General features: G+C 35.6%; 1 protein-coding gene across 1 annotated transcript in view; it reads right to left on the bottom strand.

Moving 5' to 3' along the window:
- USH2A (usherin) overlaps positions 1-16836 on the bottom strand; it is a 372326-nt gene that overhangs the window by 322596 nt on the left and 32894 nt on the right. Inside the window, exons 5-10 of the mRNA XM_059467734.1 lie at positions 15193-15487; positions 13749-13933; positions 10457-10678; positions 9072-9165; positions 1862-2057; positions 957-1087 (exon numbers count right to left, since the gene is read on the bottom strand). Of these exons, the coding sequence (XP_059323717.1) occupies positions 957-1087; positions 1862-2057; positions 9072-9165; positions 10457-10678; positions 13749-13933; positions 15193-15487 (1123 nt within the window). The remainder of the gene's footprint in view (positions 1-956; positions 1088-1861; positions 2058-9071; positions 9166-10456; positions 10679-13748; positions 13934-15192; positions 15488-16836) is intronic.

Here is a 16836-nt window from a genome sequence, read left to right as displayed (position 1 = left end):
ACTGAGCCAAACTGGGCACATACCTGTACAACTATGATGGTAACTGAGGATGAAAATACAATAGGATCCACAAGAGTTCACTGTTAAATAAAATTCAGTGCCAAGAGACATACGATGAAAAAAGCCAGAGATTACTTTACAAATAGAAGTGTGGGAAAAAGAAGAGGTAGGAAAAGTGGCAACAAGCTGAAGAAGTTCTATCACATTTACCCACAGAATAGGATCTACCTTTACAATAAATTTCAAAACAATTATTTCTTCCCTGTTCCTAACAAAATTTACATTTTGGCAATGGACAGGACACGTGTGAATAGAACACAAACCACACTATACCTTTAGTACATACTTAAAGATTTTAAACACTTTTCCTGGGTTTTTTTCCAACATGCATGTTTTAAAAGTTACAGATAGATTTACTATTGGACTAGACAGCTTGCATGACAATGAGGTCCATTGACTTTAAAAGCATAGCTGACGAGCTGACGGTGTTCTCTTCTCAGCATCACTTTGTGGGTTTCTTTTATTTTTAATGGACTTCATAAATTAAAAGGGAGATTAATCCTTGTCTTATTATAGGGAAAAGTAGCTTAATTTTAGTTCCATTTCAGGCTCAGCTTATTGCCTGAATTTTCAAAACCTTTCAGAAACTTTAAGACAGTACCAAGACCTTCAAAAACACTCAAAACCTAGATGTTTCAACATTACTGAGTGCAGAGGTAGCCTCCCAAAACTACTATTCATATAATACTTTTTATGTCTGTTCACATCTCAAATTCCTCTCTGTTCTCTCAGCTTTCAAATGTCTGGTGTAAGTCAATTATCATTTTGAAAAGGCTGGACTTCAGTATTTTTTCAGTATAGACTAGTTACCATCTGAAAATACTTTGTAAAATGTTATGCCTGTCTACCCAGCTGATTAAAACATTTTCTCCCTTTTCTCTATTAAGGCTACTTACATTATCACACAGGAGGCTCTTATTTTTGGTGCCTGTTGCGTTACAGTCGCAGGGTTTGCAAACATCAGTGGCTGAAAGATCTGCACCTGCTTGTCTGTAATGGAAATCCTTGCACAGCTCACAGTTTCTTCCTGCATGAAAGAAAGGTTATGCATTATGGCTTCCAATTCATTAAAATTAGCTGTATAATTCAAAATTAAAGACTATTCCTTTGAGAGAATTCTATAATTTTCAGGACGTCCATTTTAATGCACCTTTCATCTCTACCTGCCAATTTAGTGATCCAGAGCATATGAAACAATGAACCTGTTACAAACTATGTTTTACTCCATTAAACTTCCATCTGTTATATAATACCACACTTATATAAAAGCTGTGCCATGCAAATGCCTATACATTTTTTTTGAAAAATTGAACCTGAAACTTTTCTTTATCTTTACTAGATAAAGCCAAGAAAACTGAAATAGAAGAGAATTTTTAAAGTATTCAAATGTACTACCAACATTGAATAAAGAGATTTATTCAATAAGCAAGAAAGTGACATTAGAGAGAAAACTGACAACCTTTTTAGATATTGTCTGTTAAACTGGTCCAATAAGATTATATATTGAATTTAAATACTCTAGCACATGTAATGGGAATAGCCTTGAAACCATATATTATAATTATTTATTTGAATGTGTTTTGCATTAAAGTTTTTATACAAGGTTGGATTCATTTTACAGTATTTTCCCATGGCTTAAGAGTTGACACCACTGTTGTTACTGCACTATCTGAGTGGTTTAAAAATACATATACATGAGAATTTATTGGACTGTCAGCCATAGAGCATTACTAATTTCAGCTGACACAAGATTTAGTCAAAAAGGAGCAGCAAAATAAACAGTCCATTCTCTTTGACTTACCAGCTGTGTTGTGCTGACAGTTATCACAAACTCCACCACCGCCTCGGTGGTGCTCCTGAGGAAAAGGATCCATTGCTAAGTCATAGTGGCAGCTTTCGGCATGGCCATAACACTGACATGGTTTGCAATTATAGGCACGGACTTGGTCACCTGGACGGAAAGGCTTGTCATTGTACAGTGGCAAACAGCGATCACACTGAAATGAATCAGAAGGAAAAGAAAATGCTGCTTCTCAGACATGAATATTTCTTCACCTCACAAGTTTACTAATACAATCTCCATGTTCATATTTTTGTCTATGTGTTTTCCCCAGTTTAAATGTTAAAAATATTTTGCTTGGAAAAAAAGTGAAAAAGCACAAAGGGAAATAACAAACCAAACATTTTAATTATTATTTTAACATTTTCAAGTAATTTTAAAAACAGAGTACCAAGGAAAGTGAGCAGAAGAACAACATTTTAAGAATTTAGATACTTAACACAGGCTAATGTACTGAGAGTCCAATTCACTTGAACCTTTAAAGTTGCAAAATGGTGCTTGGTATGTTTATGGCACAGAAGACATTCAGTTAATCCATACATTTGGATGCATTTTAAACAATGACTGTTCTTGTAGTTTCTAACATTGTAATAACTCTAGTTTGTACTACTACTATTTGACCTTGAGAGTGAAACAGAAGAAACAAAATATATTGCAATCATAATTTCTGTCTTTCAGAAGGAATTTAAATGCTTCAAAATAAGTTGCTTCTGTTACATATTTGGGAAACTATTGTCTTTTTCGGGTAACTTCCTTCTTAATCTTGAGAAGCATGCTCATCTTTCTTTAGGGCTGTTATTCCAAATAGTATTATAAATATTTGTTACTTTTTAGTATGTCTGTATCACCTATACACTGAAAACTAGGAAATTGCATTAAGTATCTAAACTGTTTCACTCAGAGCTGGTGCTGGAAAAGCATCATTTGTGTGTAAAACAATCTGAATTAAAAACCATAAGCTGAAGATAGTCCAACAATTGCAGACCAGTGACAAACGATAACAAAAAACACTTGGGAGAGAAAATGAAATTACAAGAATTTATCTATTGAAATTTAATTTGAATACTAAATAAAAAGTAAGCAATAAGATTGCAATAATAACTGCACCTTTTTCTAATCTGTTAAAAACAAACCAAAACCACACAGTATCACCACAGTGAGAGACAAAAGGAGTTTTCAGGATGAAAATTAGCAGGGTTTCACTTGAAATCTTGAACTCAAGCCTTTGTTTATCAGAGCAACTGGTGTCTAATTGTGATTATCTCACTTTAAGTGCACTAAAGGCAACACCTTGACCATAACTGATCACAAGTTACACAGCTCTACACTATTCAAGTCCTTCCCTCAGTTACATCCACGTTCCCTCTCTCTCCTCATTGAGAAAAATCAGCATTACACAGCACCCAGCAACACGAGACAAGAGGGTTCATTCAGGCATGGCACAACTTGGGAAGCACAACAAAGAAACAAGCTACCAGCCAAGCTATCCAGCTCCCGCAGCTCCCTCCTCCCAGCATGCCCATGGAAATATGTCCTCCTTGAAAGGAAAACGGTGCAGGAATAGCTATCAACCTGCCAGCCCTGAGTTTCCATTTGTGCATGGCCAGCCACACAGCAGCTGAAAGCATTCATCATCTCATTTCAGATTTAATCTTGGATCAGTTACTTATGCACACCTGTGCTTGCACCTATTGTTAAATGACACACAGGCATGAAGGAGTATGAGAAAAAGATGGCATCTGATTACATAGCAAGAAGCCTCTTTGAAACATCTCTTGTTGTGTGACTTTTAAAACTTCGACAAAACTTTTAAAAATCATAGAATTACTAGGTTTGGAAAGAATCTCTTGGAAAAGATCATCAAGTTCAACTATTAACCCAACACTGCCAGGCTCACCACTAAACCACATCCCTGAAAGCCACATCTACACACTTTTAATGATTTCCAGGGACAGTGATTCCATCACTTTCCCTGGGTAGTCTGTTCCAATCCCTGGCAACCCTTTCAACTGAAGAAATTTTTCATAATACCCAATCTAAACCTTCTCTAGCCCAATTTGAGATTCTTTCCTCTTGTTCTTCACTTGTTACTTGGGAGAAGAGATTGACTTGCCCCCTCTACAACCTCCTTGGCAAAAAAGCAGTCATTCAGAAGTTGGCAATGAGTGTGAAATATTTGTTTTTCTAGTAGTTGTCACACCTGCATGCAATAAAAATGGGCACTGTACCCACACATCACCCTGCTGTTTGTCACACCTTTATTAGGTTAAGAATTGCATTTAACTTCCAGACCTCCAGGGCTGAACTTTCATGTTTAGTAGCACTATGATGTACATGTTGCCATCTTCAGATCTTCATTCACCAAATCTAAACTCTGCATTTATCCCAAACATAGTAGTTGAGAATTCCAAATCAAGAGATTTAGGGTTTGGTTCTTGGCTACCACATGGAAAATGAATAAGTACATTTCCAAGAAGCCCATGGCAAGGTTTAGCAGTAGATTTACAGAAGATGTCAATGCTTAACAAAACCAACATTCCTCTGTAACTGTAACACACAGAAACATGCAGATGTCCTTGTTCTCAGTTACATCTAGGCTCTTCAGAAAACATCTTAAATATATGGTTTTCCTTATGGCCAATAATAAGCACACCTTCTTATATATAGTATCTGAACTTCTCACCATCTGTGAAAAGTTTACTGAGAAAACATAACATGGAGCCAGGTGGCCAAAATACCAAGCCTAATTTGGCCCAATTCATTAGTCTAAAACTATGATTAAAAACTGATTTCCAACAATGCATTTAAGATGTGTTTTTTTTACTAAAATTATTATTAGAATTTTAAAAGTACACTCCTATAAGCACTGTTTTTTCTCTCTTAATAATTATACTGGAAGAAGAAAAATAACCATTATGCTAAAATTTACAACAGAGAATCCTGTATATAACTAGTGTCAAAAATGGAAAAAAATATCACTTAAAGCATACTTATGGTACCACCAGTGACTTGAGCCTAAGCCTTTATATACCAAGTTCATTTTCAGGCCCTAAGAATTCTGTGGACAGTATCTCTGAAGAAACAGTTAACAAATATCCAAAGAAATACTTCAGACAGCAACAGTAAAAATACTTTAAAACTTGCAATAAGTCATCATTAACTAGAACCTTTTATTCCAACACTTTTTAAATATCCTGCTGCTTGCCTCTCAGTGGCATTCTTTTATATATATATGATTTTATGTGGAATTAATTCCTATTCTTCCTTTTTGTAACCTATGTAGGAGTTTACAGCCCACTCTGAAAGCTCAGTTGCAATAAACAGTGTACATACACACCTACAGTACTTATACACATGCTTCTGAAATGCACGTTATCAAAAGTACACAATTTAAAAATCTGACAAAGTGACACTGAGACTAGAATGCCACCTTCTCAGGCATTTTGAAATGCTGACTTGTCTTTGAAAAGCTCTATTATGTATAGCATCCATGTTTATTTATGCTGCCCTCTAAGTGTTGACTGTAATGGGATAATTAATCATATACAATTCTTTCCTTCCTACAAGATCCACTTCTGTATCCATCCACCATGCTCTCACTCCATTTCATTTCCTTAGCCAAATAAATATGGCTTCTAGGGAATATTTATTCCAGATAGCTTTGCCATGCTCTAAAGACAGTTTTGATTTCCTCCTGGCTTTCACCAGCACCCTCACCTCAGCATTTGAATATCTACCAAGACAACACATGAACTACATCTGTCTCTTGTCAACTCCCCAGTGATCAAAGAGCTTTTAAACTTAAAAGCCAGGTTTTACTAGAGAAAGGAAAAAAAAAAAAAAAAAAAAAAAACACACACAACCAAAATTAGAACACTAAGTGACTCCAAGAGACCAAAGAAGACAGAATAGAAATGAAAGGTGTCTTATGGGGTTCCATCCCAAAGCTCCATGTACCAAAAATTGCATTTTTTGCTGGCCTAGTTGTTTCTGCAAGTGAGAACTCTGTTATTGAGTCTACTGTAGTTAATATTTACAGCTCCTCATGTACTATTTATGATTAATTCCAACATCTAACATGATGTAGACTGATCTTTAACTAAGGTTTACATAGATTCTTCTGTAACAATATGAAACATCTTACTTATTCAATTCTTGATAAAACAACATATGCCATATCCACTTTTCAGACCTCAGATGTTTAAAACCATTATGGAAAACTCTGAAGACCTGAAACCTTTACTGCATCCAGTCATTCTCTCACTTCCATTCATATCTTCTCAAGCATTTCTCAGAGTGGCTTTATTTATTTTGAATTTTCTTTTCTATTATGATTTCTATACTTATTGCTATATATTTTGCCATTACCTTTCTCTATTAAGTTCCATACAGTTGATTTAAAAGAGGCGCTGACGTTGCAATGTAAGGCTAACCTTGCTTGACTCTCTTGTTCTTTCAAGAGCTGTTTCCAGCTCATCATGTCACAGCTTGGGAAGTTTTTGAACATACTTTTCCTCAAGTCTAAAAGCTAATCTTTGCATACAAACATTACCAAAATCTGGACTCCACTCTCAGCCCCTCAGTTTCCATTTGTAAAAGGAAGAGCTGTCTTCCAAAGCTGGACCCAAGGCATTCAGAGAACAATTTGTAAATGAAGAAGCTGAACATTTTTTTCAGAAAATGAGATACAAGCTTAGTGAGGATTAATTTCCTCTTTTTTCATAATCTGGCCCCTCAACATTCACAAATCATTCTTAAGAAACCCCTTCTTCTCATCATCTCAGATTTCATAGGAACATATTTCAACATGATTCTTCACCAAAATGGAACTCAAGAAAAAAAAAATCCATTTGGTATGTCAGATTTCATAATATAGTGATGCAAATACCTAAACTAAGATTTCTATTTGTAATACTTACGCAGATTTTTCATTTCTGGTATTGCTTTGCTGCCCAACAGCTAGCCAGATGTAAATGCCAGATAAATTCAAGACAGTAATTTTAGTTGTATTAAGTGTAAATCTGACAAGGACATACTCTGCCATATGTAAAAAGCTTTTCAATGATCTCTGATTTCTAGTAAAAGACATTGAACAAACCCATCCTAAAGCCAAAAATTTTCTTATAGCCCCTCAGTTGTGGCGACTTACTCTGCTAATACAAAACTTCAGTTAAAAAAAAACCTGCTTGCTGATAGTGCTATTTCTTCTCAAAAATATTTTCTTTTTCTCTACCAAAAAAGTTATATTTGGAAATTTGCTTCACCAAATGCTTACTTAAACCAAAAAATATATAAATAAATAAATTTATTTTTACAGTTCCTAATTCACTATGATGGGAGCTAAAGAAACAGGTGTAAATCTATCAGACAGAGTTTTATCATTGCCAGTGACAATCAAAAATCAGGATGGACTTTTGTTTTAAGTGTTAGCCTTACCAAAAAAAGAAAAAAAGAAAAGAGAAGAAAAAGAAAAATATTAAAATCTTTAGGCTGTTTGGATTCCATATAAATCTTTGATAAAATTCAAAGTAGTTAGTGATATATTTCAAAATACTAATTCTATTTTATTACTACTGCTATTTATTTCATATTTAATAGATACTGACATGGTTATTAAAGAATGAGAAAAATAATTAAACAACATCCTTATTGTACTCTGAATTAATACAGTTAATTCAAGCACTTCAATTATAGTTACAACGCATATATGCCAAATCAAAGATGTGACACCCAGTGGAACAACCCATTAACATTGACAAGAAATATCTGATAAGGCAGATACATCATTAAAATGTATTTGGTTTGTTTTCACAAGGTAGCATAAGTCTTGCAAGAGTGCTTGGTGAACTTCCAGTTCTTATTAAATATTTATAATTAATCATTACAAAGTAACATTTCACAATGTGTGTTCTAATTAAAGGGACATTGTCAGCTTGAATTTTTTTTTCTGATTTGACCCATCTAAAAACTTGCAATTTCGGTTCAAGTCCCATTTAGACTGGATATCCTACACTTCTGCTTAAGAAATGGGAAAACTTAAAACCCCTATGAAATTTTACAAGAATCTTTCACACAATCATGAGCACGGTATCAAATGCTCTGAGGTTACCTCTCCTCACTCTGCTCCTGCAAGCACAGACTGCTTGGGGCTTTTTTGATGTGTGATTAGTCTCCCCGTTGCTACTGCTGCTGCTACTCCATATAACCCCTTCTTAACTTTTAGAAAGGCTACTTCCAAAAGGCATAAATGTAGCAAGGAGTACATCATGTTCTCACAATGGAAATCTAACACTCAGTGAGATTGAGGGATTCATTCCTTTGATGTAGCTCATTTTTTCTTAACCTCAACTTTTTTTCCCTTTTTTTTCGTTTGAGATAAATAATTAATCTAGGGAATCTTTTCTTTGAGCAAGTTTTTTTTTACTCATACATCACAGTTCTGCTTTTGTGAAGTTGTATGCAAACAGCTTCTAAGAAAAGCAAAGGCTGCATGAAACTACTGGAAAGTGGTACCATTGAGCTCTCCTCCACATATTTATCTAGAATACTATGACTTACAGTAATCAAACCCACTTTGGTTCTTCCATGGCCAAGAATTATAAAACTGTTAGAATTACAAATGAAAATTACAATTTTGCATTTGTAGTGTTTTGGATTGCATTATTGACCACTTGAACTCTTTGTTTCCTTTCAAACGAAACTAAATTGAAAGCTGAACTCCGGGGCTTTGCTTACTGCATCCCACCCATTGAATGGATCTGGAGTCCACAGGAGCAGACTAAAATTACTATGGATAGTACCTTCACCCTACAGGACTCTTGCTACTTGCTACAGCAGGCAGAGACAATCTTTATTAGACGCTCACAGTCTAATCTCAGGTTCGCACCTCATGTTTGAAAGTGGCATAATCTCTAATAAAAAGTCAAATCCCTGAAGACAACACTCCTGATGGTCTGCGACGGAATGGCTTTTGGTGAGGGTGGAGAGTGGAATACATCTTTTTCCTTAATTGATACAAATCTGCCACAGAAAGTTTCCCTCTGAAAGACAGGCCAACACTAACACACACATACAGTAACACACTCATACTAACACACACTCTTTCCCAGGTCTGAAATCCCAGTGCTGAGGATGTTCAGAGGTAGCACAGACAGACGAAGATGAGACTCACATTATTTCCTTCTGTATAGCTTTCCTTGACACACAGACACCTGTATGGTTTCACAGCTGTGTCACAATCGTCAGCATGGCCATGGCAATTACACCTGAAAGAACAATAGGCGGTGTCAAAAGTTAGAACGTGAAAACACATCTGTGCAAAAACATACTACACAGTCACAAAGTCAATTTTGTGTATTACATAGCCTGGTTCTTTATTAAGAACAAATAAATGTCACTGAAGAGAATGTTCTTAGGTGCAGTAAACTACAAAAGATTACTTCACTCAATATATTTTTAAGCATCAACAATTGCTTTTGAAGAAAGTAAATACCAGCATGTAATGATATGTGATGAAAACTGTATTTCAGTATGTAACATTGATATGTAAGTTTTTATTAAATTAATTACAATTATTCATCAATATTAAAACTTCCAGTGTGGCTCTAGTTTTTCAAGAAATCTTAACCACATCAGGAATAATTCTGAATTTTAACCCATTATATCTCTATTAAAATTTCCAATTCTTACTAAAATAAAATCTGTATAGGGTCTTAATTAATAGTCAATAACCATACCACTCTACCTGCAAGGCTGCTCTTCTGGAGGCATGGCACAGCTTTGCAAACTACAGCTGAAATTATTTTACTGTAACATCATCACCAATGTAAAGCTGTTTTAGTAAACGCATTATCATAATACATCTAAATCAATAATCAAATATATTAATAAGATAGAAAATTTTAAAGTAAACAAGACTTCTAACAGGGCACTTTCTCTCAAAATGAGAGCTACCAATATAATTTCAGGAATAACAATATTCAGGAATACTTACAAATCTGCACCATATGCTTCTTAGAAACTATTTCATTGCCAAATTTGCATATTATTTCCAGGGCATAATTAGTCCCTTCACAAGACAGCACACTTACAATATACAATAAAGTTGTCAGTCACAGATAGTACAACAGTTTTACTGACAGCTACCCAATTTTGAAAGGAAAACTCCAACTAAAACAAAGGAAGAGCTCTGCATGACTGCTAAAATTGCCATGTTTGGGAATCTATAGCTTGGAAGACTAACTGAAATAAAGCACAAGCCATTGTTTCAGACATAAGCTTTTGCTTAGAGGCATTGGTAATTCCAAGGAAAGGATTGCTTTTGACAGATTTGTGTAATAAGTACAATTAATTGTAAAAAAAAATGTGAGGAAACAGTTTTACAAAACAGTACACCAGTCATTTCCAACTTGATATACTGCTTCAGACCAAATTCCTTTCTCAATCATAGTTGTAAAAGCAAAACAAGTTGATCAAATTTTAGGCAGGTCCCTATATGCCATGCAGAGTAACCGTCAGAGACAGTGCTGGATGTGGGAAGAATCACATAACACTTACCTTCCACTGACTGTAACTTCATTAACTCCATAGTACCTATGCCTAAAATTTACCCAAGGTTCACTAGTGTGATACTGGCCACGGAGATGAATCCTCACTTGCGTAGCTTTCACAAATTCTTGAAGAGATGGAGTATTATAAAAATCATTGTAACCAGGTCGGTGATTTGGTTCCGGAGTAAGAACACTGAAAGTTAGATTACCATGAGAATACGGTGTAAAGCTGTTTAAATAGAGAGGAAAACAAATTAAACTCAAAATATTACATATTTTACAGATTCTACCCCCTAACATACTGTTTCTCAGACAGGGTCTCAACTGTAAATGAGTAAAATTCTGAGTAAAAATTCTTATGTCAGAGTATTTCCAGTCATCAGAATTCAAGATGGGGAAAAGAAATGTTCTCTATATGACTGTTTTGTCTGTTAAACTACCATGCTCTTCTCCAGACCCAAAATTTCCAATTAAAGTAAAGCCTTTACCAGGCAACTTCAAAATATGATTAAAGTGTGATTGATACAGTGTCACCTGCACACATTTTCAAGAGATTTAACACACTGTCCTTGAGAAACACGAACTAGGCTTGAACCACATAAGGAAAACATTCAGTCGACTAACACAATAATTAATAGGCTTACGTTGTTAGAAATACACCTGCTAAACACATTAAAAAAACATACAGAAACAATTGTTATATTTTGAATTCCAGAGTCACGGGACCATATTATCAACTCCTCTGATGATATGGTTAGAAACACATGCTACCTTCCAGCAAGTGAAGGACAAGATAATGTGATGGAAAGCAGTAAGATTGAGAATAAAACCACATATTTGAGCCCAGGAAGGGGAAGGACAGTCCTGAGAATTCAAGTAAAACTGAGTAAACAAGTAGATACAAAGTGCACGTTTGCATAACTTGGTACAAATTATGTCATGTTGGTCTATGTACTAGGCAGAGTTTAGCCACTGGAAGAGAAAAGAATGTCTGCTTATTTGCACACCTACATGGGATCATTAAAAATAGGTATTACATTATCACGTAATCACCTGGCACCTGACATGCAACACTCAAAAAATGTCACTTGAAAATATGTCAGTTTTTGAAAGATGAGATTTCTAGTTAGGCTAGGTCTGCTGAGCCAAGCTCTTCTGTCTTCATGAAGGATCTTTGAATTTCCTGAGTTCCTAATCCAGTTCAGTGCTTCACAAAAATCTCAGTGGAATATATCTGTTTCTCTGGGTGATTATGCCTTCTCTTTCCCTCCACAGAAAACTAAATAAAGTATATTTTTTCCATGTTGTATAGAACTGTAATGGAAATGCTTAGACAGGTACAAATGGCAGATAAACAACACCATGTTGGTATGGAAGCATCAGAAGGAACAGCAGAAAGATTGTAAGGCTGATGGCAACTAGATAAGCAGGTCATCAAGATTTCAGGGCATCTACATGCAGTTTCTCAGGAAAACAAAGGAGATTCTAAAATAAGGGGCAGCCAATATTCAGACTAAGCAATGATTCAAGCCTCTGATAGGGGGATAAAGGAGAGTGAGCAACTCCTAACTTACATAGGTGGTACAGGATGGAGAAACAAAAACCTTAATCACTTTCATTTCCTAAAGGACACAAAAGAGAGTCCATTCAGTACTAGCATGTGATCACCAAAACAAGAACCATCAAGTTACGGTAAGGATTTCAAAACCAAGGTCGTTTGTCTTCCATGTAAATCCAGGGAATTCTAGATAGACCACTAGGACACAAGGACACTGGTGTCTAAATCCTGGACAGACAATCTGGACATGTCTTGGCAGCTACAAGTTTGTGGGTATGAAAGAAAGAGAGAGAAACAAGTTTTGTTTTACAATAAAATCCTCCAGGGAACTCTGTTACACTGCTGACATAAATTTGGGGCTTTGTTCCAACAGTAGCTCCTCTTTTAGCACACAGAATATTCACCAATATATGTCTTATCACTTAAAGCTTTCTGTACATCAGCTGTACCCAAAAATTATTCATTCATATCATTTCCTATCATCATTTACATTTTAATTGAAGGGGAGAAACTGTGTTGCTTAGAAAACAGTCCATTTATTTATGGAAACAGTCCATATTTAACTCCTCTGCTCTTTTTTAAAATTATACAAATTCATATTTTGGGGTTGAAAAAGGTATTGCACCTCCCTTATTTATCCAAAAACATCTGTATTACTTAAGATATTTCCCTTTTCCTCTACCCTCTGCTTCAAAGATCAGCAATAAAGCTCACATTTCTTTCCAGAAGAATGGTGTAACTCAAATGACCTTATGCTCCTCTCCTCAGAATACTGAACTCCTGGAGAACAGACAAAGATGCTGACACTTGAAAAGTCTTAGAAAGGTAGAAAAAGTGGAGATAAAAGAAAAGGCAAAGTACCTACAGCACCTGGAAAAGTATTTTCTCACTGATTTCCAGCCAAGTACTAAACAAATCTAATACTGACTGGCATCTGAACTCAGGCAAGAAATAATGCAGTTGAATGTATGCAGGGGCTAAATTTCAATTATATATATGTATGTGTACATACACAGGTATGTGTGTGTGATAAGGTAACATATTAACTATTATGTACGTTATACACTATATATAGTAAATCTATATTTTATATATCATACAGCTTTCAATTTTCACATGTTAATTGAAAGTAAAAGGGCTTGCAATGTATTTCTAAATGGTAATAATCCTTCTTGCCTCTCCTCCCAGAGTTTTATATCACTTCTTGCTTAGAAAGATGAGAAAGCTTCAAGATACCATTTTCAACTCATTTTTTACATGCATTGCATAACACTAGCAGGGTTGAATGACTGGCTTTTGTACTTCAGTCTGGCCTCTTTCCTAAGCTTCAGAACAAGTCGCCCTCTCAGAGATCAGAAGGTAGACTTCCATATTTACTAGACTGTTTAGAACAATGTTATATTAGTACTTTCCTCCACTTATCCTCTCAGTGTTCTGCAATTCTACTGACAATAGCCATCAAAAAACTAACATGTAACATTTTGAAACTCTGCCTCAAAAATAACAGAGGAATCAATTGACTCAGACTCATAAATTATTAAAATCTGATAAAAATTACAGGAGACTTTTTGGCAATTTTGATTTGAAAGGTCATGTTTAGGATCTTTGATATATTCAGCAATCCATAACAAATGACTGTACCAAATTAAAAGATTCTATCTCATTGGGACTTATCAGCGAATCGTGTCAGGATGTTACCTGTTCAAACCATCTGTATTATGCAGATAATACTCACTCATACCTAGGCATCTGGAGACAGTTGACAGAATCTGGTTTTTCCAGAGATCCATTGTTTTCCATTTCAAAAATACTGCAATTTCTAGCAAAATATTGCCAGTCTTCCCATTCTAGATCATCTCTTTTTTTCCTCTCAATTTTTATTGCTTCAGGGTGTGGGCTAAAGAACTGCAGTATAATATAGAATACCTACAAAAAGATAACAAATTTATGAACTGATATTAATGGCTAAGTTGTAAAACAATGAGAATGTAAACCTTTTTTTAATGTAACTATACAGTCTGCTTTACCACTCATAGACAGAAGTAGCCATATTTCACCCCACATATTCCTAACTAAAGCCAGAGAGAATCTTTTTTGTTGAGCAAGCTCTTTGATTTCTCAGACACTATCAGACAACTACTGAACTACTGCATCAGAACTTAACTTTTTTTCAAAGACTGAAAATGCGCTACAAAGTCAGGTACACAATTTGTTAAAGCCATGTTATTTTGGTAAAAATGAAAGTTGTAACTTTGTGGTGCCAAATATTCAACAAGTTGTTTGTCTGACAGCAGGTAAGTTTTTTTTTTTAATTCTACATATTTTTAGCTCAGAATCTCATCAAATACCTTGTTTTAAACAACACTTCCCTCAGCATACTGCTTAAGCAGAAGTGTGTGTATCAAATAAGCAAAAGTCAAGAGTTTCACATTCATTTAAAATCACTTTTAACTAAACAACAAATGTTTACATATGTAGCCAAAGCCTGTCATCATATTCTTTCCCTACTCACCAATAATTAAAAAAGAATAGGCCAGAAAGAATACACAGAAATTTGGTGAATTCCCTACTGTGAATGCAGCCCCTGTTCTGATATGTCTCTGTTTCCAAGACATCCTGACATTCTTCAAGAGCCTAGTGGAGGCTTAGGAGCAATATGGCCTCTTCAATAACTACACCTGCTTATTTTCTCCTTTCCTCCCGCATATTCCTTTGGAGGATAATCTATCACCTCCAGAACATCTACAAACAGAAACACCCTCTAATATGTCAATGTGCATTTGATACATTAAATTTCATTTATCTGCAGTCAGTTTTCTACCAGCAGGTACAAAACAAGCACCTTAAGTTTTAATAGAAATTAAAATAAAAGTTGAAATTTACAAAAGTGGAGTTAAGAGACAATAATCAGTTTCCAAATACTGGTGCCTTCACACAGGATCAACTCTTGTGTTTGTACTCTAGATTACTGCTGGTTAAAACAGGCACATCAAAAGAGAATGCTGAGAACCATAATGCATTTTGTTGACTTTTGCACTGTTACATGCCAATAAAGGAAACTTTCTTCCTGGTCCTCTAAGGATAACATTTTAAAGCATAAGGTTTGAATAGCCTCAAAATTGCAACGTGATATCTATAAAAATCTTTTCTTAGTCAATAAATGGCAAACGGCATCTTCCCATTACCTGATACTGTCCATTTTGTAAATCTATTGTGATTGAAACACCACGATCCAGACCTGCAGTATTAGCAAACACAGATGAAATCCAAGTGGTCCCAATGTCATTATCATTGATGTAGTGGAGAGGGTGGGCTTCTGCATCCAGCCTCAGCACCCTGTCATTAGTGGTATCATCTGCACCATTAGGGATGCAGTACCTCTGTATCAAAGGGTGTACCCGGGGGTGACTTCCAGGACAGCGGCACTCAGACTGCGTATGAAGATGAGGGAATTTTCCAGAGAATACTTCCAAAATGTCTCTGTCACAGCATAGAGAATAGTAATTAGATACATGACAATAAGAACAAATTTTTGTGCATCTAGGTTCATAGATTAAACAAAATTCAGGTTAGATTATAGCAGAAGCCCTAAACTCCTGATGTAAACTCGTAAGAATGGGGCACTCAGCTAGGAGTGAAGGCTCCCCCAAGGTCTCTACATTATCAATGGTAGCAGTAGGCATCTTCAGAAAGTACCTGTGAAGAACCATCCTTGAGCTCCTTCCATTGCCCTTGGTGTCTGAAGAGCATATAGAGTTCTTCAGACACCAAGGGAAAGAAATTCTTTGGTAAGAGGTCTAAAGCTAAACAGATTAATCCCACCATAGATGCGAGGAGAAAAATTCTTAACATTTTATTGCAGCATCATGTCTGACTCCAATCAGCAGTCTGGATTCTGTTCTTAAACACACCATAGTGCCAATGTACTGCCTGTAACCACAGTGAAGTTCAGTGTTTGCACTCAAATCCTCCCAAAAGACCAGCTTGAACAATATCATATTGTACCTTAGGAAATCTGGATAGAAATACTTTCACTTTTAGTTAATTTTTATGAAGATGTCCCCTTTTTTAACTGCAATCAACCTAGTCATGTCAAATCATTGAGATACTTCAGTTCCCTCTGACATCAGCATCTGCAATAAATACAAAGGTAGGTAGGCAGGCAGGCAAGCAGATACATGGATGACATGAACAGTTCTTTATCTGCTCATTGCTGATACAGAGGAAGGATTTTATGAGTTTAGAAGAGACTGAATTTTTTTATTTAAACCTTGTAACTTTTCCCATTTTCCTACTTGATCAGTAAGAACGTAATTTTGTGTGCTTATTAAGCAAATAAATATTGCTAGCTGCCACTACAGCTTTCACAGAACCCAGAGTTACACAACTTTTTACATATCCATAGCTTAAAATAATTGGTATGCAGGCAAGACTTTTCCTCCCAGTTTATCCCAGAGAAACATTTTGCACCATGCTATTTGTGGATATAAAATCAAATCTAGAAAGACATCAGTAGGTCAAAACAGTCTGTAAAATACCTTAATTTTCAATTGTTAAGTTTTATTCATTTTACTGACCTAAACTGTAGTTCAAAAGATTTGACAAGCATTGCTCTGAGAAATACAACCACCGTGATTTTCATAAAACTTGGAATTCAGATTCACATTAATGCTTCCAATTCACAGGAGCTCAGTTCATCATAATGTCCTGCAGACAGCTGAGCTCTGAGGAATCTGCTCTACATCTTATTGAAAGACTATCATTAAGTAGCCTGAAGGTCTGCAATTCTGAGTGTCATTGTGCACAGCCTCCCCGGAAGCACCACGCAG

Source organism: Ammospiza nelsoni, chromosome 3, assembly GCF_027579445.1.
Source record: "Ammospiza nelsoni isolate bAmmNel1 chromosome 3, bAmmNel1.pri, whole genome shotgun sequence".
NCBI lineage: Eukaryota > Metazoa > Chordata > Aves > Passeriformes > Passerellidae > Ammospiza > Ammospiza nelsoni.
This window is presented reverse-complemented; position numbering and strand designations above follow the sequence as displayed.